Genomic DNA, 23,931 nt, shown 5'->3' with positions numbered 1-23,931 from the left:
TCTGGTTCGCCAGAAGCGGCTTAGTCATGCTGGCCACATGACCCGGAAGCTGTCTGCGGACAAACACCGGCTCCTTGGCCTATAGAGCGAGATGAGCGTTGCAACCCCAGAGTCGGTCACAACTGGACCTAATGGCCAGGGGTCCCTTGACCTTTACCTTTACTGTTTTTATTGCACCACCCTCAGTGTAGATCTGGTTTTTGAGTGAGATCTATAGACATTGCAAGCCTATCCCACCACAAAAACCTATCCCACCACAAAAACCCCTACATTAAAGTGCTTCTAAATCGTTACATTTTTCAAAGCCTGCTTGAAGCTACTTAAGAAGGAGAAATGGATTTTTTTCCTAAATAGCCCTTGGGGTGAGCTGTTTCACCTATTTCATTTATGGTACTAAATGAATAATAGTATACTCGGCTGGGCAAATGTGGCTATCAGGCTTCGTAACTAATGTTTGCATCAAGGAATGAACTTGATTTTACTTGGTCCACATTTTTCTAAACTGATAGCTAACTTTGGCTTAACGTGAACACACAGCATGCTCAAGAGTCTCTGCTTTCCTCCTACCCACATTCCTGACCATGCTACACCAAGAGAAACAAACTATAAGCCTTAGTTTGTTGTGTTGTCTGAACCTGGACTTGTGGGTTGTTTCTCTCCTAACCACAAATGGTAGTCAATATATATTCTTATCCTTCATGGTTGTGGTTTGTTTAGGGGGAAACAAACCATGAGTGCACAATACAACAAGGAAGGCCTTGTGGTTTGTTGCAAAGTGAGGACTTGGGCAACATGCACCAGTTTGTTGCTATTCATTTATGGTTTAATGTGAAATGTGGGCACAGTCTAAATCTCTTGAGCAAAAGTAATCAAAAAAGTAACTGTAATTACTTTTATATTTTGTGTTAAAAAACCCCCTAACATCTTGAAAATCTAGCCAATTAAATATCAAAAGGAATTATGTGCTTTATGTAGTTGTAAGCAACAATTTTCCCTTTCAGCTGATCACTTTCAAGAATTCCAGTTTCCTAATAGTTTAATATTTTTGTGTTTTTTTGGCATATGTGCTGAAGTAATTTGCTGATCATTCTAAAAGTAATTACTTTGCCTATACACAGCATACATGAAGATTGCAGCTGTAAAACAAATTGTTCCTAAGTAGCTACGTTGGTCAGAAGGACCATTACATCCTATTATTATTATTATTATTATTATTATTATTAGTATCAACAGACTAATTTCCCTAATCCTATGAAGTAGATTTTTAACAAGGTTTTGCAAATAGACCTCTTGGGGCAAGATATTATTAGATTGTCTTTGCCAAGTGAGTCTTTGGTTATGCTACATTTAAATCTAGGTTTCCCAGTTCTGTCCTCCTCTCTTCTTTAATGCATATTTGTAACTACTTGTTGGGTAGTATAAAGTGCTTGGAATGTACTTTTAGAATCAACAAAGGAGAGGGTCGACAACCTGTGCCAGCAACTTTTAAAATTCTACAGATTATGGATATGACTAGATAAGGAAGTATACTTATTGTGCTCTTTAGGCAACTTTCTATGGTCAAGCTGGATTGTCTAAATAAATGGTAGATAGTATTTAACTTGATGTGGCAGCTTCTTCTTCTGGGTGATTAGCTCAAGAAGATTACCAGTTGCTGACATGAATTCTGCAATCTGAGGTGCTTTTTCTTCAGTATATAACAGTCCTGTAGTGATGGATCTTAATTTAGGAGCTTCTGTCCATGTTCCATAAAAACTTTGATTCAGGTCATTTATATGAGGTTGATGTCATGCTAAAAGCAAACTGATACCATTTAATGGGTGCAGATGATGGAGGGGAGGCATTGTTTGAAATTGGAAGTAAGAAAGAGAGCTAATTTGTGCACCAAGTCACAGATTTTCTGACCCTTGTATAAATGCTTACCACTGTTGCTATTCCTTTGTCACTGCAAAAGGTTAGCATGTTTGATCATGGAGATACATTTGCACATGCTGCACAATAATCATAGAATCATAGAATCATAGAGTTGGAAGAGACCACAAGGGCCATCGAGTCCAACCCCCTGCCAAGCAGGAAACACCATCAGAGCACTCCTGACATATGGTTGTCAAGCCTCTGCTTAAAGACCTCCAAAGAAGGAGACTCCACCACCTCCTCCTAATGATTGCTGCTGAAAATAATTACTGCTGTTAATATCTATTGATTTTAATATATGTATATATAATTGGTAGTGGGAACTGTCTTCTATATGGCAGGTAGTAAACACACTAAATGCTACATTTCTAAAGAGGGGAAATTTAAGTTTCCCTACTTATGTAATAATCACTTCAAAGTTAGCCCGTCTTTTAAAATGCGACACTGCTTTAACAGAGGCAGCAGTTAGTACAACTACACACTTGATGAAGAGAGCTCCTCATGTAAGGTTACCTAATTAGGTGAAATTCAATCCACCATATCTACTTGCTGTCACAACTGTGCTCTGCCTTGTTTCATTAGGCTTTCTTATCTAGGCACGTCACTACCTCTTGTATTCATATAGCTGCACACCAGACCAGAATATCCATTTAAGTAGATTGTAGCACTGTAGCCTTTGCACAGAAACTGTTTTAGATTCCAGCTTTCACTTTTTAAGTTCATTTTTAAATCTCTCTGTGTGACTTTACACATGAGGAACATTCTAAGAATGATTGTTCAAAGCGTCTTAAACACATCAAAAGAGAACATTTGGCAACTGGGGAGGAGCGGCCTGAAACAGAGAAATGGGAAAATAGGCAAAATAATGAAAAAAAAGGTGAGAGCTTGTTAACATAACTTATAGCTATATTATTGTGTTCTTTTTTTGTAGCATTCCTTTGTAGCATCCGTCCAATGATGCTGTCTTCGTACATGCACTTGTTTGGAAAGTTGTTTTGCTGGCATGTTTACATTATGTGTGTTTGAATTCTTTTAAACAAAAGCAAATTTTAGAATTTGCTTTCAGCCCTATTTTCTTGTTCTCCTAGCTTGTGTTATATTCCTATTATTATTATTATTATTAATAATAATAATAATAACCACCAGAAGTTTGTGAGAAACAGCTGTCCTGAGCATATATCTGTATATGTTTCTTTCTCCTATTTATAGTACCCTGTAAACAAAAGCATTTTGCTAATGATCAACCGCTTCAGTCAGCAGAATTGGTACTACTATAGGTGCCACATAATACCCGTTCTGCATCTGTAAGAACTCAGTTGCTGAGTGTGGCAGCCCCTGTACTTTGGAACTCCCTGCCTATTGAGATCAAGCAGGCACCTTCACTGTACTCTTTTTGACACCTGCTAAAAACATTCTTGTATAGACAACAAGCCTACCAAGATGCTTAGAAAGCTGAGGTAATTTTAATCTGTTTTAGTATTTTAATTCGTGTATGTTTTAAAGAAGGGTTGTGAATTTTTCTCAATTTTATTGTTTTATCTTTTTGTAAATCACTTTGAGATTTTTTAATAAGCAAGTGGTGTATGAATGGTACAGGTAGTTCAGCCTTTTGCTACTGATCATAAAAAGATACTGCTGCCATTAGTCACATTATTAATATCTGTGAATAAATGTTTTTTGGGGAAATGCAATTTCCTGGTGCAGGGGATCTTTGTTTGTTGTACTGAAATTGGTGCTTATCTGGAGAATTCATAAGTGACCTGGCAGCTGTCTCCCAATCTTCTGATTTGTTTCATGCTGCTGTACGAATGACGGAAAAGACTCAAGAGATCTGTATTAGCTTGGCTTGGGGGGGCGTATTTATAAGTTGGAAAAGCAGTGCACCATGTTGCAGTGAACAAGAGACTGCATAGTTGTGAGATTGGAAAGGTTGGTTTGCGTAGTTTAACCTTGTAGCACTGATTTGGAAGGTCATGCCTTAGGCTGTTTTCATAAGTGACAGTTAGAACAGTTTTTGTATTTCCTGTGTCTATAAATGGAATAAAAAAACCTACGTTACCTAGAATACTCTTTCAATGTTAAAATGGCTGCCTTCATTTTTTTAATGCTTTATTAACAATCACAAGCGTTAGATTTCAAGGGGAAATACACTCTTTACATCACTTGTGAAAACACCCTTAAGGTCATTTCATTGTTTTGTGTAGTTGTTACTCATTTGCTGTGTGTGATTCATTTTACTCTTTTCATAGATTTATATAACTGAATCTTTATATCCCAAGTAGAGAAATGTGCCCCCAAATTGTGTGGGGAGACTTGCTTGGGTTTAACTGGAAATACGTTATCCTTAGATTAGCTAATTAGGGCTGCATTTGACTTGGGTCTCAAATAATTTAGCCCCATTCCAAACAAAGGACCCATTGTGTTTAGGATGGGTCCTTCATCACTTATGGCAGCATACTGGGTGCAAGTACTGCAAAAGATACAGTTCTCATGGATCATGACATCCTAGGATCTACGATAACTACATCTTGTGTCTAAGATTCTGCAGTGGCACCCGGCAACTTTACAAGGATCTTAGCATCAGCAGGATCACATGTTCCATAGATCTTGTGGCTTGGAAACTAATGTGGCAGTACTGATGGGCTAGGGTTGGGGAGGGTTTACTGATTTTATTTGTTACTATGTAAGATATTTTTGTGTTTTTATATTGTAATTTGCCTTGTAATCCTCGGATGACAGGTGGTATAGAAATTGTAATAAATAAGTAGGTAAATAAAATTAAGCTTCCCTGTTGTTTCCTGGTAAGTTTGGATAGTGAAAGGAAGTGGTGACTGTGTTGAGGAGGGCTGGCACTAAGCCGAGCCTAACTTTAGAGCAGGGGTGCCCAAACTTTTTTCAAAGAGGGCCAGATTTGATGAAGTGAACATGTGTGAGGGCTGGCCAAAGGTGTTGAGCTTTTTTTAGTATTGAAGTTGCTGGGCTTTTTTTTTTTTTTTTAATTTTTATTAAGGGTTTTCTTGTTTTACAGAAGTAAGTGTAATGCCTCGTTGTTGTTTTTCCATGTAACATTTTTACAAATCCATTTCATTTGTTGAGGCATTAGGGGGAGAGGAAAAGAAAAAGGAAAGAGGGGGGCGGAGAGAGGGGAAATGGAAGGGGGTGGGGTCGGGTGGCGGTGTTTCTATTGTGTTTAATGTATGTAGAGTTTGGGGTCAGCGTTGTTTGTGTTGTTCGCTTGTGTTCCTTTGGTGGTGAGAGAGGTTGGGGTTGGCCTAGGGTGTGATTGTTTGCTTGTGATTGGCTGTGGTGATCTTTGTTTTCGTATGTGAGTGAGGTGGGTGGGTGTTTTGGATCAGGTTAGCCATATTGATTTGTATGCTGTTGGTGGATTATTGTCATTGTCCTGTTGGGCTGTGTATGTGATAAAGGGGAGCCATACCGGGGTGAAGGCGTCTTCTTCTGTTTGTCCCCGTGTCAGTTTCAGTTTATTAGTTAATTTTTCTAGTAGGGCTGTTTCCCATACTATTTGGTACCATTGGTCCATACTTACTCCTGACAGGTCTCTCCAGTGTCTGGCTATGATGCTTCTGGCTGCTGAGAGTAGGTGGGTTATGAGTTCTTTGTGGTGTAAATGGGCATTGTTGTCTTGGAAAATGTTTAGTAGGGCCAATTCTGGGGTGATGTCTATTGCTTGCTTAGTTATTTTACATATTTCTTGTATGGCTGTTGTCCAGAATAGTTGGATTTTGGGACACTCCCACCACATGTGGAGGTATGTGCCTGTGGAGATGCACCCTCTCCAGCATTTTGGTGCGGTTCCTGGGTGTATTAGCGCTAGTTTCCTTGGTGTAAGGTACCACCTGTAGGTGAGTTTCAGTGTGAGTTCTTTTCTTTTCGTTGATATGGATTTAAAGGGGGGTTTAGACCACATTCTGGTCCATTGAGTGGGGTTAATCTCATAGCCTATGTCATTCTCCCATTGTTTTTTGATTGCATCTAGGGGATTTGCGGGGTTTTGGAGTAGTATTTTGTATATTGCGGATACCGTCCCTTTACCGTTTCCCTTTGTTGTCAGGAGGAGGTTTTCGAAGGTTGTCAGGGGCCTAGTTGCTGCTGATTTTACTGTTGGGTTGTTTAAGAGGGCATGTAGTTGGTGTTGTGTTAACCAGGGCATTTGGGTGTCTTCTAGTTTGTCTTGTATTTCTTGTGTTGACAAAGGTTTGTTATTTTTATAAAAGTCTATTAGGCGATATAAGCCTTTGGTTTGCCAGGTTTTTATCTGGAGGTTTTGTGCTGCATGGTGGAATAATGGGTGGTGCGCCAGGGGGATTAGTGGGGATGGGGTTGGGGATAGTTTGCCTATTTGTGTTTTCCATGCTTTGAGCATGGTCTGTGTGTATCTGTTAAGTGTTGTGGGAATTTTCTTTAGTTTGTTTGGGAGGAGTGGGTATGTTGTGGTGCAGGTATTTTTAATTGTTTCCCTCTCTAGGTGTACCCATTGTTTTGTCTCATCTTCTAGTATATAGGGGATTATATGGCGTATTTGGTTGGCATTGTAATATGCTTCTATGTTGGGGATTCCCCATCCTCCTTCTGAGGTGGGGAGGTGCAGGTATTTGGGGCTTATTCTTGGTTTTTTATGTGAGAAGATGAAAGAATGTATTTTTCTCTGCCAACTGCGAAGTTGGGTTGAGGGGATCCAGATTGGGAGGGCCTGGAATAGGTAGGTTAGTTTTGGGAGTGTGATCATTTTGATCATGGCTATTTTGTCTGAGAGAGTGAAATTCATGTTATTCCATCTCGTTAGGTCTTTGTTAATTTGTCGCCACAGGGGCTTGTAGTTGTGGAGGTACAATTTATTGAGGTTTCTGGTTATTTGTACCCCTAGGTATCTGAACTTGGTGTGGCAAAGTTTTATTTTGGTGACCTTCGTGAGTTCCTTTTGGATGTGAGGAGGGGTGTTGAAGCACATAGCTTCTGACTTTGTAAAATTTACCTGTAGGCCCGACACCATTGCAAATGTGTTGAGTTCTCTGATTAGGGAGGTTGCTGTGCTTATGGGGTCTGGTGTTGTGACCATTAGGTCATCTGCAAAGAGCCCTAATTTATAGGTTCTGCCTTTTATTTCCACTCCCTTGATGTCTGTGGCTGCTCGGATGCGGATTGCTAAGGGTTCCAGAGCCAGGATAAATAAGAAGGGAGACAGCGGGCATCCTTGTTTCGTGCCTCTTTGGATAGCTATAGTATTAGAATCCATATTGTTAGTTCTGCATTTTGCTGAGGCTTGGGAGTATATTTGTTTGAGGATTTGTAGGAAGTTGGGGCCAAATTTCATGTTAGTTAGTACTGCTAATATGTATTTCCACTCTAAGCAATCAAAGGCTTTGAGGATGTCTAGGGACATAATTGTCAACGGGAGTTTGGTTGCCTTGCTGTGCTCGATCAGGTTCAGTAGTTTCCTGATGGGGTCTGTTATATTGCGGCCAGGGACAAAGCCAGTCTGGTCTGGGGCTATTAACTTGTGTAGGAAGATTTTTAGGCGGTTGGCCAAGATTGATGTGAATATCTTGTAGTCTTGGTTTATTAATGAGATTGGGCGGTATGATTCTACTTTGAGGTTGTCTTTTAGTGGTTTTGGGATGGAGACTATTTTGGAGTGGGTCCAGGTTTTGGGGATGGGGCTCCCTTTTATGATGTCATTGAATAGGCGGGTCATGTAGGGCATCAAGGGTTCTTTGAATTTCCTATAGAATTCTGCTGTGAAGCCGTCTGGTCCTGGGGCTTTGTGTGGTTTCAGGTTTTTGAGGACCGCATCTATTTCCTCTGGGGTGATAGGGCTGTCCATGAATTCCTGTTCCTCATCAGTTAGGGTAGGCATGGTCAGTCCTGCTAGAAATTTTCTGATTTCCTTCTCTGGTGGGTTATGGGAGGTGTATAGGTTGGAGTAGAATTCTGCAAATTCTGAGGTTATTTCTTTGGGGGAGAATGTTATGTTGCCGTCTTTTTTGGTGATGCAGTGTATTCTTGTTTTGAGTGCTTTTTTCCTACATCTATTTGCTAGTAATCTGGAGTTTTTCCCTCCATATTCGTAGAAACGTTGTTTAGAGTATAGAATGTTGATCATTGTTTTGTTAATTTCTAGGGAGTCTAGTTCTCTCCTTTTTTGTTCTATAATTTTGAGGAGTTTTTTAGATCCTGTTTGTTTGTAGCGTGATGAGAGGGCTGTGATGTCTTGTTCTATTTTGCTAATTTTTGAGGAGGTTTGTTTTTTAAGGAATGTTTTCTCTTTTATGCAAGCTCCTCTGGTGACCGCTTTCATTGCGTCCCATAGGAGGGGGGTTGTTATATTGTTTACATCGTTTTCCTTGAAGTAGTTTTGGAGGGTTTTTGTGAGACTCTCTCTAGTTTGTTTGTTTGTAGTTAGGATGGGACTGAAGGACCATGTTGGGGTGGTTTGTGTTCCTTCTCCTATTTTAACTATGACTTCTACTGGGGCGTGATCTGTGATTTTAATGTTACCTATGTTTGTTGATGCCACTGAGGGGATCAGACCCTGTGTGAGTAGAATGCTGTCCAATCTGGACACTGTATTATGGCGTCCCGATTGGAATGTATGGCTGGTGTCTCCCGGGTTTTGCTCACCCCAAATGTCGTAGAGACCCCTATTTTTTAGCATTTTTAGTAACTTGTAAGGGTTCCTAGTTGTTGGGGGTTTCCTTCGGAGGAAGGTTGCCCATGGGGTTGTAGGGTGGATATCTCTCAGGGATATACCTTTCATATTTAGATTGAGGTCCCCTCCTAGGATTGCTTCCCCTTCAGAGAAGGAGAGGAATTTGTTTAGTGTCTTCTGGAAGAATTCTAGTTGTTTCGTGTTTGGGGCATATATGGAGCCGATTGTCAGTTTGATTTTGCCATCTAGTGTCCCTTTGGCGAAAATGAATCTGCCTTTTTTGTCCTTGAGGACTGTTGTGGCAGTGAAGTTCAGGTCTCTACTGAGTATTATGGCTACACCACGAGCTTTCCCTGAGCCTCGTGCGACCCACTGTTGACTGAAGCGGGGGTCGCTCAGGAGTTTGCTGCCTTTGGGTGTAGGAAGGTGATGTGTGGTTTCATGGTGTTTATGTATGAGGTGATGCGTTTTCTTTTGATAGGGTTTCCCAGCCCCCTCACGTTTAATGTAATTGCTTTTAGGTTAGCCATCTTGCTTATCTATTGTGTGGGGCGATTCCCTGCCAACCCGTTTGGGTTGTCTTGTATCTCTCTCTTCGTGTTGTTTAAGGTACCAGTGGGGTTGCGCTGACCTAGGGTGTGGTGGGTGGGTGGCTAATGGGGTTAGAGTAAGGTTTGGGTTGAAGAGTAGGGGGTAAGTTGTAGAGAGTTTCCTATATGTAGTCATGTAGGTGTTTGTTTGGGATATTTTCGGCCATCTGGCATTTAGCCGGTTGGTCCTAGGTCTCAGCTGGTGTGGAAGGCCGTCTTCAAAGACAGGCCCTCCCCCCTGTTGTTTGCGATAGGGGGTGATCAGTGAGACAGTGTGAAGTGACTTTGTAACGTCGCTTTCAGGTATAGGGTTCATAAGCAATGTTGCCAATGTTATGAGCAACATTGTTGGTGTGTTGGGGTGGGGATGTGGGTGCTGGTACGCTCTGGTGCCACCATAGTGCTGGTTGGGTATCAGATTTTAGCCTGATTGTGGGTTGTGTTATTAAGGTTGGAAGAGTTGTTTTTCCTTAGTATGGAGTGTGGGGGTGTTAAAGGTGTGGGTGATGGGTAATGTGGTTGAGGTCGTCTGGACTGGTGTTAGGGTGGGGATTTCTGTGGGGGTGCGGGGCTGGGGGGGTGTTGATGGTGTTAACTAAATCTATGGTTTTTTGGGGGGGGGGAGAGGGGGGAAAAGGAGGGGAATCACCAGTCCTTCAGTTTGTGGTTTTTTTTTCTTGGTTGCTTCATTCAGCTGGGGTTGTTGTTGTTGTAGGGTTGTCCGTCTGCGATGAATTGGTTTGGTTGATCTTGGTCTGGTTTCTTGTGTCGTATGGCCGGCGGGACGATTCTGCTCGTGATGCTTCTCTGTATTGGTTTACACTGTTGTGCCGCTTCAGTTGTTTCTTTTTCTTCTGTACCATTGTCCAGTTGCTTGCTGTTGTTTCCTCGTGGTTGGGGCTGTCACTTGGTGGGTTTGTCAGTTGCCATTCCGGTGGGAGGTCGAGTTCGAGGTTCTTTAGTAGTTGCAGGGCCTCAGGTATGTTGCTAGCCATGTGTTGTGTTGTATTGGTTGTTACAATGAGGCGGAAGGGGAAGCCCCATCGGTATTTGATCCCTGCTTGCTGGAGACGCTGGGTGCATGGGCGCAGGCTTTCCTCCGGTTTAGGGTGTCCTGAGATAAGTCCTGTAAGGCCAGAATGGGGGTTTCTCCATATCGGAGGTTGGTTGAGTTTTTGAGGCTGTTCCATACCTCTTCCTTCTTTTTGTAGCGTGTGAAGCATACAATGATGTCTCTTGGGGGGGCGTTGGGTTTTGGCATAGGTTTTAGGGCTCTGTGAGCCCTCTCCACGCGCCCTACCCCAAGGGGACGCCAAGCCAACCTCAAACCAAAACCAACAGGGAGACACCAACCAGGGAGATGGCAAACAATGCTAAGACGGTAACTCCCCTTCAAGATGATGAGCACCCAATAACGAAACGAGATCTGAGGGAAATGGAAGCAAGATTAGAAGCACGATTAGAAGAAACACTGAAGGCCACAGTGGCTCCCATACAGGTACTAATCAATAATCTAACCTCCAAAGTGGAGGCTCTAGAGAACAAGAACCAAATGCAAGAAAGAATAATAGAGCAATACCGGGAGGAGAACGCACGTGTGAACAAGAAACTAGACGAACTGGTAAACCAAATGGAAGCAGAACACAGAGAGATGAAAATTAAACAAGCCGACCTTGAAGACCGAAATAGGCGTTCTAACATTCGTTTCCGCAACTTCCCTGAAAAAACAGAGGAGAAAAGCCCAGCAGACCTAATTATACACTGGCTGAAAAACACAATCCCAAACCTGAAACTTGAGGCAGATGGCTTTTTAAAAGATTTTACCCCAGGACATATACTGACACGGGGGCCAGATAAAATCGACTGGAGGGCCGGATTAGGCCCCCGAAACGGACTTAGGACATGCCTGCTTTAGAGGTTGGCTTTTATTTTAGCCTGGGAAAGGGGGCATTCTGCTCCATACTTAGAAACAATGGCTGGTGGAAATGTGTATGGAAATATGACCATAAAATGGACTGGGAAGTGAGCAAGTGGCTCCACTTTTCCTTCCCTCTCATGCTGCAATCCTACATATACTGACCTGGGAGTAAGCCTCATTGAATGCAGTGGGATTTACTTTGGAATAGACATGCATAGGATCTGCTGTAAGTTCCTCTGCTGCCTCCTTTCCCTCTTCCCTTTAGATGTAACATGTAACCATGTTAACTATATACATTTTTACACATTCCTTTTTATGGGTGCTAGGAATGTAAATAGATCTTTGCCAAAGGTGGCTATTGGTGTAATTAATTTCTGCTGGCACTAAGGTGCTGAAGCTTACCTGAAGAGGAAGAGTAAAGCAGTACTTAGGTCCAGGATAACATAGCTAACACTTCTGCCTCCTTCCTAGGATCTGAGGGAGAAATGGTGTTTTGTGTCTTGCCTGCCATGGAAGTATGCACGACAGACAGACAGACAGACAGACAGACAGACAGAGAGCCTTCCCAGTGGCCACACCCAGATCCTAGAATATCCTGTGAAATATGGTTGGCCCCATCCCTTGCTGTTTGTTTAAGTCCTTTTTATTCCAATAGACTTTTCGTTCTGTGGGGGACAGTGCATTTAATCATTCAGTTGCTGGTCCTCTTCTTCAATGGATCATAGAATGATTTTTTTAATGGAATTTGCAAGGGCAGGATGTAAGTATCTATAAACAGTCCCACCCCCCCACTCAAGTTAGATATTGCATGTTCCACAAACTCTAGTCTATTACCGTCCCTTCTCTCAGTTTTCCTGCAATACATAGTTCAGGTGGAGAAGATGAGCAGGCAGACATGCAGAACTGTGGAGAATATATAAATTGTTGTGGACCTTTTATAACTACTTCAAGTATCTTCTATTTTTGTAGCACTGCATTGGCTTCTGAGGCTTCTTAATGTGTCCATAGCAACATGTAATTGTATCTTGCTGACAAAATGTTTAATATGTTAGGAATCAGTACATACTCATGAAGACGTGCATAAATTTTAAAATGCACACCGCATGAGATCTATAATCATTTATCCTTTCTGTCTGCTGTTGGAGGTAGGGAAGTGCCACTCCAGAGAATATAATTCATTGTTCACAGCTATGTAAAACTTAAACTTGCATAAAATAGATAAGTTGTCTATTTAAAATAAAATAAAACACTCCTATCTATAGACATGTTGAAAGGGACTGGTTTGATAGGCCAAGTCAGCCAGGCAGTGTTTCTGTAAGTTGTTAGACTTTGTAGAATAAGTGTAGCAGAGTGGAGGGTAGAGATGGGCTTCATAGTCCATATTCTGCAAAGCAACTTAACTGCTGTTATGAGCAGAGGTTGTTAGATAGCTGAATGTTCCTGCCTCCATCACACACCTCACCCTGGCATGGTCTTTCTATATAGTGGAGTAGTGTTGTTACTAATTTGTTTCTTGGAATCCTTGCCTGCCTTTTGCACAGGTGAAAACTTTGTTAACCATGAACCTTTATTTTATTTATATATTTAACAAAATAAATTAGGGAAGGGGTTTCAAAACTTTTAAAATTTGGTTATGTCTTGTTTATATTATCATCAAAAAAGTCAATAAAATTTATTACATAATATTCTAAAATGGAGGAGAAAAGTAAAATAAATCCTTTATATTCCAACTAGGAAAATGCCCACCAAATTGGATTTGTTTTGGAATGTATCCATGCAGCCAGAACATAGGGTCAAACTCTGGATTCTTACATTTGATGTTGAATCTCCCTACATTCGGGGCTCCCCATCAGCAAACCTGCACTGCCAGCAGCAGCCTTCTAGGCTGCAGAAGTCACAGAGTGGGAAGAAGCACCTTGAATATGGTTCACTTTCATAGTGAGGAGCAAGACTAGTGGGGAGGAGCCTGTTAAAAGAAACCACACACATATCCCAGCTCAGCACCAGTAGGCTAATGAATGCTGTATCCAGTGCCTGATACAGTAAAATCCACACACTCCTTCTATCCTTCATTTTGTGGACAAAATGCAACAATTACTTTTTTTTTTTTTTGGCAATCTAAATTAGAAAAATTCACCATGGCAATGAGAGCTGGCACAGGAGAGCTCAGGCTCCCTCTCTTGTCCTAGACTCTCAGCTAGCAAGATTTTACCCCAAAGATTGAAGCAAGTGATTTTGTAGGCAACATCAGAAAATCATTTTATTTAAAATGCAGCTAGCTTAAATAATCAGAGATGGTTTCTGTGATCAGAAATATATAAAGTTACAGTAGCTTTATTGTTCTATAAAAGGAAGCCTGGTTTTCATGTTTTTTTCCTGGAAACATGAAGTCCATACACAATGTCTCATTTGCAAGCAATCCCGATAACCAGGAAATCTCTTAAAAGTTAACTGTCGAGTTGATTAAGCATTGTTTTTTAAAAGGTTCTTTCAGAATATGCAGGTTCCATTTTGATAGTTTGTTCATAGGATCATGTTAACAGGATATTATAAAGAGGCTATTTGGATTGAAATGCACTGAAACATGAAAACCCAATTCTTTCCTATGTGAAGTCAGATAGGAAATAGGGAGGGAAATCATGTACTAAACTTGAAGATAAAACAAAGTTTTTCTTTCCTCAAGTTCTAGAGGAATGCAGTGCTGTGGGTTTGAGGTTTTTTTTCCTTTTTAGATAAAGATGTGTTTTTCTTTGAAAATCTTAATGAAAATGGCAGTCCCACTGAAACGTCTGAAGTATTGCTTGGGAACTTGTCTCTGATCCAAAGAAGTTAGTTTGGTATGCCTAAGGGCTTAGACACACCCAGGGGTATTTTTTACTCCCTCCACCCCCAGAGCAGCAAGCCCCCCTCCCCCTCCCTTGCTAGATCAGACTGCTTTTGAAAGGTTTCAGTGTTTGAAAGAAGCTTGTTATGTGACACAAGGAGGCTGCTATTCAATAAACATCATCCCAAAGCTGCTTTGGACATGCAGAAGTAGTTCTGTGACTCTCTGGATTTTGGTCACTGTTTCCTTTTTTCTTCTTGGCAATAAAGCAGTTAATTATCATTTCATTACTACTGGGAGAGTTACAAGAGAGAAGGTTTTCCTTCTGAAGCCAAGGTTTGTGTTCACTCTTTATTATTTGAGGAAAGCATATCATCCCTCAACAGCACTTTCCTTCCTGCTGCTTCTACAATTCCAATAGGCAAAGTTCTACTGGATTGTATTATGTGACACACATTAAAAGATGTAACTTTAACTTGTGCTTGATTACACCTTGTGTAGGTAAGACATGTTTTATTGTGATAATTAGCTGAGGCCCAGTATAGTGTTGCATATATGAGCTGGAAGTTCAAGTTCAGCCATGAGGTGGCTTGGTAGCCTAGGTTTGCTGCCCCACAGTCTCAGAACTCCATCTGTAATAAGGGGAGAAAGTTGTCTTACCTTATAGGCTGTTCTAAATATTATTGATGACTGAGTCAAATGTACAGACATTAGTCTCTGCATAATGCAGCCCTTCCAGAACTGTACAGCTTCACATTGCAGGATTGTGTGTGCGCGGAGGATGGGGGATCATATTTGAATGCTCCCCTTTGTAGTATTGTATTTATATGGTAAGCCATCACGTCAAAGAGATGGTAAGGCTGAATGTTGGCTTTTGCCTTCCAGTTGACCCTGAGATGGTGAATGTGAAACAGTTTTACTTTAAAAAAGTGTTACATAACTATCAAAAGGGCCATGTGTGGTGTTCATGTGTTCACCAGGGCTCTTCTGCCAGTTCTTTCCTACTTCAATTCTTTGTACTCCATCAAAATCTGCTCTCGAAGCATCATTTGATATGGAGTGATGTGATACAGCAAAAAGGAAAAGGCCAGCATAGTGTAGTAGTTAGAGTACTGAACGAAGACCTGGGAAACCAGAATTCAAATCCCACTCAGCCATGAAGCTTATGGGTTGACCTTGGGCCAAGTCATTATCTCTCAGCCTAATGTATCTCAAAGAGTTGTTGTGAGGATAAAATGGAGAGCGATAGAAGTGTGTATGCCACTTTGAGCTAAATAGAGAAAAGATGTGATGTACCGTACATGCATTACAGACAACTCCCTGTTTGCTGGGGGAGAAATAAACATAAGACTGTATGGATCCCAGTCTAATATACTGCCTGCAATGAATATATATTTGCAACACCTTTAACATGCCTTTTGTTAGTGTTTTATAAGCATATCTTCCAAAAACATTTTCTGTAGGTATTGTATACCATTCATGAGTGCATAATTTTACTTAAGAAAATAAAAACAATGGACAATTCTGAAGAATCCAAGCAAATGGTTTGGCACAGGATAACACAGTCCTTTTCTCCAGGAACTGCTGCGCCAAAGTCTTGTTTAACATTCTTGCATGGTGCAACTGTAGGCTTCTCGTGCTCATTTAGGAAAAATAAAAGTATCTTAGGCTGTGCACACATTACTGTTTATTCTGGCTCCAGTGTGCTCTCACTGCTGTTGTTTGAAGCCATATGCACATGATGTGAGCCACAATCCATATCTATCCTGTAGTTTCTTGAGAAATATTGCTGTTTGATGCATTTCTCCTCAAACCAGCTTTCATCCAATTTGAAAACACAAGACACATTCACTTTGCAGTTAAGCTGAGGTGTGTACATTTGAGAGAGCCATTATACTTATGCAGATGGCAGCTTTGTGAATGTGAGTTTAGGATGGGGTGGGGGGCTTGCAGACATTGGGAAACCAAGCAGGAAATGCACATTGGGTGAAGACATTCCCATTGCTTATCTGGTGTGTACAGCAATGTTCAAATGCAACTTGAAGCACAGCAGGGAAAAATGACCTTACTGTGTTTTAAACAACTAATGGAGACATAGCCTTATTTATGCATACAAATAAATTTGCCACTGTGAGAATATGTACTGGAATTAATAGCTTCTCAATGTCCGACTTCGCTGCTAAGTAGATTTTTCATTAAGATCTAAAATTAGCTGTGGGCCTTAGCTCTGCTATTCTACCAACAAAAATTTAATTATTCACTTTGAAAGCAGTAGTTTTGACAAGGCAGAAGCTTTCTTCCTAGTGAATCATCTGCATAAAAACATGTTTGCCTAACATTTTAATGCTGCAGTAGCCTTAGTAGTATTTTTATCAATATGTTAAAACAAGAATTCTGCTGCTGGAATTACGTGATAAAAGTAGCTCTTAGATATTGGTTTACTTTAGACTTGCCCAGCCTGGTGTTCTTCATATGTTGTTGGACTCACAACTCTCTTCGGTCCCAGCCAGCATGTACAATGGTGAGCTATCATGGATGCTTTATTCCAGAGTATCTGAGGCCACCAGGTTGGGGAAGACTGGTGTAGACCATGCCAACACAGACCTGATATTTGTGGGGAAAAGAATGCACATTTCTTCCACAAAGTAAGTATGCCCCCAAGAGCCTCATTGAAACTATCAAAGTGTCTGCTGATCCCTGCCCACATAAATTTGTGAAGCACAGGGACCGAGGTGGCACCCTTCATTAACATGATCTGTGTTCAGGGGTTATTGGAGTTTCATTCCAAAACATCTGGAGGACACAGAGTTCTGGAAGGCTGCTTAGCTCAAGTGGTACAACTTGTTAACTTTCTAATCTAGTGCAACTCACCAAGGGATTCATAAGTCTGTTTTTGCTCATTGCCAGACACTACAAAAATGGGAGTTATCAATCACTTGGCAGGCAGGTGATGGGATCACTTGGCATGGTGGATCCCAAGAGGTGGCACTGTTTTACACTACACTGGTTCCGATCCTATCTCCAGGATCTATTTCAGAGTATGACATTGGGTGATTATCTTTTGCTCCCCTGGCAGTTGTGTTGTGGGGTGCTGCAGGGTACTATCTTGTCTCCAGTGCTATTTAACATCTACATGAAGCTGTTTGGAACCATTGGGAGTAATCTTTAGGAGATTTGGGGTGAGATGTCATCAGTATGCTGTATCAGGAGAGGCCACACAAGTGCTACACCAGTACCTGGACTTGGTGGTGGGCTGAATGAGGGCCCACAAATGGAGTCTGAATCCTGGCAGGATTCAAGAGCAGGGTTCATAGTCTGAGGCTACTCCCGGGTCCATCTCTAGCTCTCGAGGCCCAAGTAATCTCAGTGGCTAGAAGTACCTTCTACCAACTGTTGTTGGTAGCTGTTTCTAAATCAGGATAGACTGACCACTGTTGGCCACATTGCTGCTGTGCACTTTGATGGCACTGCCCCTGAGGTTGCCCAGAAGCTGCAGCCAGTGCAAGATGCAGCTGCTCAACTGCTCACTGTGGTAGAATATTGCCATAATCATTTAGTTAGTTCAGCATTTATTGATTGATCATGTTTTGCCATTGGTGAAAGCGTGGCACCTTTAAGACTAATTAATTCAGCCTCTATCTGGGAGCCATCCCCATAGACTTTAGTGAGGGTTAGTTCTGAGTAATATATGGTTATTGTGACATTAACCTCTCCTAAACCAAAGTTAGGCACTTTTTAGTTTATTTAGGCACTAAGTACTTCCACAACGACAATGTTTTTATGTCCATACTTTTGCAAGTGAGGAGGCAATGTTTTATATAAGTTTAAAGTTTAGCATGTTCAGCTATTGGGAGCTGGAAATCCTTGCAGATCGATGGCAAATCACTTGGAGATTTGTCAGTAGTTTCAACCCATCTGCCTATCCCTGGTGTGTTTATGATATTTTATGCAAATCAAAATCTGTGCCACTTTGAAAGATTGACTCTATATGGTGCCTTTGTTTTTCTTTTTCCCAGATGATATTAACTGTGTTCCTGAGTAACAATGAACAGATTCTGACTGAAGTGCCAATTACACCTGAAACAACCTGCCGAGATGTGGTGGAATTTTGCAAAGAACCTGGGGAAGGTAGTTGCCATCTTTCTGAAGTCTGGCGTGGAAATGGTAAGCAATCACTTGGTGTCCTGAACTAGTGATTTTATGCTGAATTTTCACTTTTGAGAGGGCAGTAGCTCAATATTATGCCAGGCTTTATAATTTCATTCTTGTTTGAGACAATTGCAGTCTTTCTAATCTTCAACAGCTCTAGCACTATCAACCTTAGGGAAACATATTTACATACACAGTTCCCCCTTAGGCTCAAAATGTGAAGGTATTTTCAGAATGCAGGGAGATGGCTGATAATATGAAAATGGTTAATTAATAAAAATAGGATTGTCAGACATGTCAATGTTGTGTTTTAATGCTGTGCTCCCCCACCCTGCCCCGCCCAGCCATTATATTAACACTTGCCCTCTAAATTATCATTAGAAGAGGCATGGTATTCAAAATTAATTTAGTAGCACCTTTTGTAGCACCTTTAATTTAGTTGCATATTTGTGAAGGTGGTTTGTATATAATATGGGCTTGCATGTACAGTAACTAAATGTGCGCATTTAGCCTTAAACCTATGGCTAACAAAATAGATTTGATGAGTTCCTCGGAATGGGAGAAATTGCCCACCCAGCTAATTCTGGCAGAAGATGAAAGTCTCATATAATTGCCTTAATTACTATAAATTAGCTCTGTATGGCATAATCCCAGAAAATGGGTAAAGAGCAAATTAAAAATCAGTATACCTGGAGAGAGATTAGAGCAGACACTGAAGCAGTCAGAGAGCCAATGTTACAAAGAGACTTACTTAACTAAGGTCCATTTAATATTGTTAAGGTGTAGGGAGAGGAAGGAATACATCAGGAGCATGGAGGAGCATAAAAGAGTCCTCTCCCCATTTGTTACATCAGCAGCCCAGAATGATGTTTAGCAATCCTCATGAATTGTAAAGAAGCACTTCTGTCAAACCCGCTTAGTTGCCTTCTTTGGAAAAAGTGATTGGCAAAAGGTCTGTTAACCCAATGTACTTTGACTTTAGCAAGCTTTTGACCTCATGGTATATTATACCCCTTTTCTTTTTGAAAGCTTAAGAAGTGAAGTAGAAGGGTCACCTTCCAGATGTTATCAGCCTCAGCCAGTATGGCCAGTAGTTGGGGATGATGGGAATTGTAGTCCAGCAATATCTGGAGAGCACCACAATGGCTACCTCTTCAGATGGCAATGGAGTGAAGGAGAGATCATGCTCATTGGGACAGTAATAAATGGACTGGTATCATTCTGCAAAAGTCATTATTTGGCGTTGTTTAGTATCTTCAGGGACGCGGTGGCGCTGTGGGTAAAACCTCAGCGCCTAGGGCTTGCCAATCGCATGGTCGGCGGTTCAAATCCCCGCGGCGGGGTGAGCTCCCGTCCTTCGGGCCCAGCTCCTGCCCACCTAGCAGTTTGAAAGCACCGCTAAGTGCAAGTAGATAAATAGGTACCGCTTTCTAGCGGGAAGGTAAACGGCGTTTCCGTGTGCTGCGCTGCTGCCGGCTCACCAGAGCAGCTTCGTCACGCTGGCCACGTGACCTGGAAGTGTCTCCGGACAGCGCTGGCCCCCGGCCTCTTAAGTGAGATGGGCGCACAACCCTAGAGTCGGACACGACTGGCCCGTACGGGCAGGGGTACCTTTACCTTTAGTATCTTCAGCAGCTTATTTATTTCAGCAATTTATATACTGCTTCACACCTTAGTTTACATAAATGTCTTGTATGAAGTAGTAATACAATATTATCTAGGCTAGTAGAACTTGTGATCTGTCATGGCAAACACCTGCCATGTACTGTAGCCTTGCCAAGAACATGATATCCTCCTGAGCTTTTTGGCTCACAAGTTGTTCAAGGCCTTGGCTAGAACAATGGCGATCTCCTTATATTCTGTTGGACTGTAACAGGGATAGCCAATGTGAAGCCTGCCTGATGTTATGGTCTACAGCTCCCATCAGTCCCAGCCTGCATGGTCAATGGTCAGGGATGATGAGCATTAGAGTACAACAACATATGAGGGGCACCATATTGGCTATCCCAGACGACAGAATTAGTTATATGCAAATGGCTTAGTGGTATGAAAACTATGCCCTTTAAAAACTCAGCTTTTGTAAGACGTGCAACTTTCTGAAATTTTTTTCAAAACAATCTTATTCCTTGAAGATTCCCCACTCAAAAAAGTTGGAAAAGCAAATGTTTGAGAAACTGAAATAAATTATTTGGACCCTACTAACGTGATTTAGAAAAAGTTACTAGGTGAGAGAAAAGTAAAATAAACTGTTAACACTTCATTTTATTTTCTTACTGCAAACAAATGTCCAAGAAGTTGCTTTGATAGGAAACATTTGATTTTTCTATATTTAGAACGACACATCCCCTTTGATCACATGATGTATGACCATCTACAGAAGTGGGGACCCCGTAGGGAGGAGGTCAAGTTTTTTCTTCGACATGAAGAATCCCCAACAGAAAGTAGTGAACAAGGTGGGTATATTTTAAATTGTCCATTGGTGCCTCAGCAGCTCATCTTTATGTGACTCAGTTTTGTAAAGACAAGTAAAACTTGTCAATATGATAACAAAATACTTGTGCTGTACTGTTGACTCTATAGTACAGATGGTTGAAGCTAAATAAAAGAATTTCTAGAGGGCAAAGTGTCCCCTGCTCCCCACCCATAGGCCTTTACCACAGCTGCCCAACTCTACCCAGCATTATTTTGCTCATTCTTACTGGTGTCTGGTCGTTATGCCAGCCCCCACTCTCCCCTTGTTTCTTCTTTTTCCTCTTCATTACTTACCTCTTAAGTCCTTAGACATTTCTGTTTTGCTTTCGCTTCCTTCCACCTATCCACCCATTAAGCTCATGAATTGTAAGAACCTTTTGCCTCCAGACACCACAGCCATTCTTCCTTCTCCCTTTTCTGTTCCCAAGATGTGTGCCCAAGAATAATCTTAGCTTTAATTCTTACAAGTAAGCTGCTAATTATCATGGTTACCGAGAAAATTTCAGAAACTGTTGGAGCAGGTATTTGGAAGACTAAATTTTAAAAGCCCAACCTACATGAATCACTTCAGAAATAATGTCAGGATTTTGTTGGAGCCTGACAAGGATGTGTAAAGTATTTGGGTTTGCAGACACCCAAAACCAATGTGCTTAATCTGTCTTTCTTTTGCTAGCTGAGTATGTTTCCTTACATATTTTCAAAAAACATACATTTTAAAATTGGGCAAAAAATGGGGTTTGGGCTCAGAAAAAGGCTTTTAAGTATAATGACATTATAGTAGGGACACATCAGGAATGGTTGACAAAAACAACAACAACAATTTTTTTTAAAAAATGGGCTGTTTGGGGAAGGCACAAAATCCTCAGGGGCTGGGGGCTGAATGCTGCATACAGGATGCAGGATGCAGCCATTTCTGACCCTCCAGAGAAGATGCAAACATTCTCCCTTTGGGCATTACTTCCGGTGAAAAAAACTATCACTCTTACGTACATGCTTGCCAGCACTGCTAACATTCAGAGCCACCTTTGGGCTCCTTCCTAAGGCTAATACCTGCTTCTTCCAAGTTCTACATGTATGTATTTTTGCCTTTACAAGCATGCTGTACTTGGACTTTTCTGCAGTTGAGCTTTTAATCCCTATGTTCTCTTGCTACTTGCTCTTCTCTAAATTCCACATTCCTTCCACCCACCCCACCTCTTCTTCCAAAGTCATTACTAGGTCAGTCACTCCCAGTATTATTATAGAGTGAGAGCCTGTAGCTGCATCCCCAAGCAGCTTAGCTGCCAGTATGTAGCAGCAGCAGCCAATCAAGCCAGGCTTCATTCACATTCATAGTGGTGATAAAATTGTGTTCTGCCAAGCTTCACTATAAACAGGTTACACAAGCTAAGGTCGGTAGAAAATATATCAAATATATAAAGTTACCACTGAGCCTAATGCTTAGTGTACATTTGCTCAAATGTCTAAGCAGCCTGCCTCCTGAGCTTATATAAAACATACCAACTATGTTCCTAAGTGCATAACATCTACTAAAAGAGACAATCCAAACATTCTAATTTGGAAGAGGATTCCTTTAGAAATCCATTTCAGATAATGGGTTTGTGATGATGGCTGTGTTCGGATGCAGTCCTAAACTCTGGTTTGTTTCACTTGACTATGGTATGTTTGTACATCTGCCTCAACCAACTAACTATGGCTTGATCTGAAATCAGGGGAGCCAACTTGAATAAAATATGGGGGGAGGGCAGGTCCCACCCTGCATAATCAAGCACAAGATGTGGTGCATGCACACCACTTGAATGGCAATGCCCATTAATTGGGGGGGGGGCTGGCCCCCAAATGTTTTATTGGGGGGGGGGGCTGAAGGGACCTCAGTCCCTAGGAGTTGGAACCTATGTCTGAAACTACGATTTGAAGTTGGCTTGTGAACCTTGACTTGGATTAACTGGTGGGCAGGGCCAGAGGCAAAAGCAAATGGAGCAGTGGGTGTAAATCTTACCTTTGTACAGTAGGCTAGTTTCTACACACACTCATACACTCCTCTGTCCTCAATCCAAACAGGCAAGGGACATTTTCAGAGTTAATTGACACATTCCAGACAGGAAAAAACACCCCAAATAAAAGCAAGGACTGCGAGAAGTATAACCCGGGGGGGGGGGGGGGAGGGTGTAGTGCAGGAAAGTTCAGAGTGCCAAATGAGCTGCATTGGGTTCACCACTGCTACACTAGTTTCCCAGGAAAACATTGGTAAAATTGTCAAACCTCACATCAGATACCCCAGATTTGCTTTCTTCCTTCATGGAGCAATACCAAGAGTGGTTGGCTGAGTTCTTACAAGTGAAGGGATGGGCAGACAATTCTTGGTGGGAACTAGTTAAAAGAGAGGAATGACTTTACCCTCCCTGGAACAGTAGCAGTGACAGTGCAAGTGCTCTTTACACAAAATGGAATGTTGTTTCCTCCAGCAAAAGTGATTGTGAGTTTTCAAGGGGTAGGAACAGTGTTTGAAGTTTCCCAATCCTGTCTATCCCTTCTAAATTTCTCCACAAAGAAAGAGGATAATTACCTGATGGTTACACCACAGAAAAACTACTCTGATTATGTTGGTTTCAGTGGTCATTGTGTAGCTCTTAACTGAGCTTCAAATAGGGCTAGAAAAACAAACACCTGTCCCACCAGTAAGTTGGAAAACATTTACTCATAAATTGTTCTCATCAAATCAAAATAGGCGTTCTTGTTTTGAAAGAATGTTCTTTTTAAAAAGTTGACTAAGATTTAGGAAGCTGTTTCAGTAGAAGCAATGCATTTAAATGTTCTAACTGTATTCTTCCCAGGCCGTCAGACTCAAAACCAAAGGAACGGAATCAGTATACCTGGGGAGAAGCGTTCTGAAAATGGGGTATGTGGCCAATTGCAAAAACAAGATATTTTATGGGGTTTTTTCATTTTATTTGCATCTCCAAAATATTTATTTATACATTTTTAAATACTGCTATGTATTTCTGGCCGTAAATCTTTTATAACACTTAATGGTAAGGGGGAGAGCTTTATATTAGGAAATTGTACAAAGAACTTTTATTAGGACTGTTTGGCATCTGCTTATATTGAATTCCCTGTAGCCTTCAGTTTATAATACCTTGGAAATACTACATGTTTCTGCTGTATACCCAGAATGAAAAGACATGTAGCTGTCTGACACATTTACTCAGGAAGGTTTGCTGGATCAGACCAAAAGCCAGTCTAGTCTAGTTTAAGTAGTTTTGGCGGTATGTGTATGTGTGTGTGTGAAAAGGTCTCTCACTCCCTCCTCCAAAGATTCTTTTAATCTTTGTGAGACATGTGAAATTTAAGAATATTAGAGGTGGTGGTCTTACTTTAAAATGTGGGCAGTTTC

At 41.3% G+C, this 23,931-nt stretch overlaps 1 protein-coding gene across 26 annotated transcripts in view; it reads left to right on the top strand.

Annotated features, from left to right (window-relative positions):
• Nucleotides 1–23,931, top strand: part of PPP1R13B (protein phosphatase 1 regulatory subunit 13B) — a 71,061-nt gene that overhangs the window by 10,220 nt on the left and 36,910 nt on the right. For 19 of the 26 annotated variants that reach the window (XR_014509676.1, XM_083434130.1, XM_083434119.1 and 16 more), the window contains exons 2-4: nucleotides 17,933–18,080; nucleotides 20,399–20,518; nucleotides 23,372–23,436. Coding sequence is in view for 25 of the 26 variants with exons in the window: in XM_083434130.1 (XP_083290256.1) it covers nucleotides 17,933–18,080; nucleotides 20,399–20,518; nucleotides 23,372–23,436 (333 nt within the window). In the remaining variant the exon portion in view is untranslated. Of the gene's footprint in view, nucleotides 1–2,397; nucleotides 2,792–14,046; nucleotides 14,253–17,932; nucleotides 18,081–20,398; nucleotides 20,519–23,371; nucleotides 23,437–23,931 lie in introns of those variants that run through there. The other 7 variants (XM_083434136.1, XM_083434126.1, XM_083434115.1 and 4 more) reach the window with 5 other exon arrangements.

The sequence above is a fragment of the Podarcis tiliguerta genome (genome assembly GCF_965153285.1).
Source record: "Podarcis tiliguerta genome assembly, chromosome: 1".
NCBI classification, from domain to species: Eukaryota; Metazoa; Chordata; class Lepidosauria; order Squamata; family Lacertidae; genus Podarcis; species Podarcis tiliguerta.
Note: the sequence above shows the minus strand (reverse complement) of the source record. Positions and strands in the feature narration are given on the sequence as shown.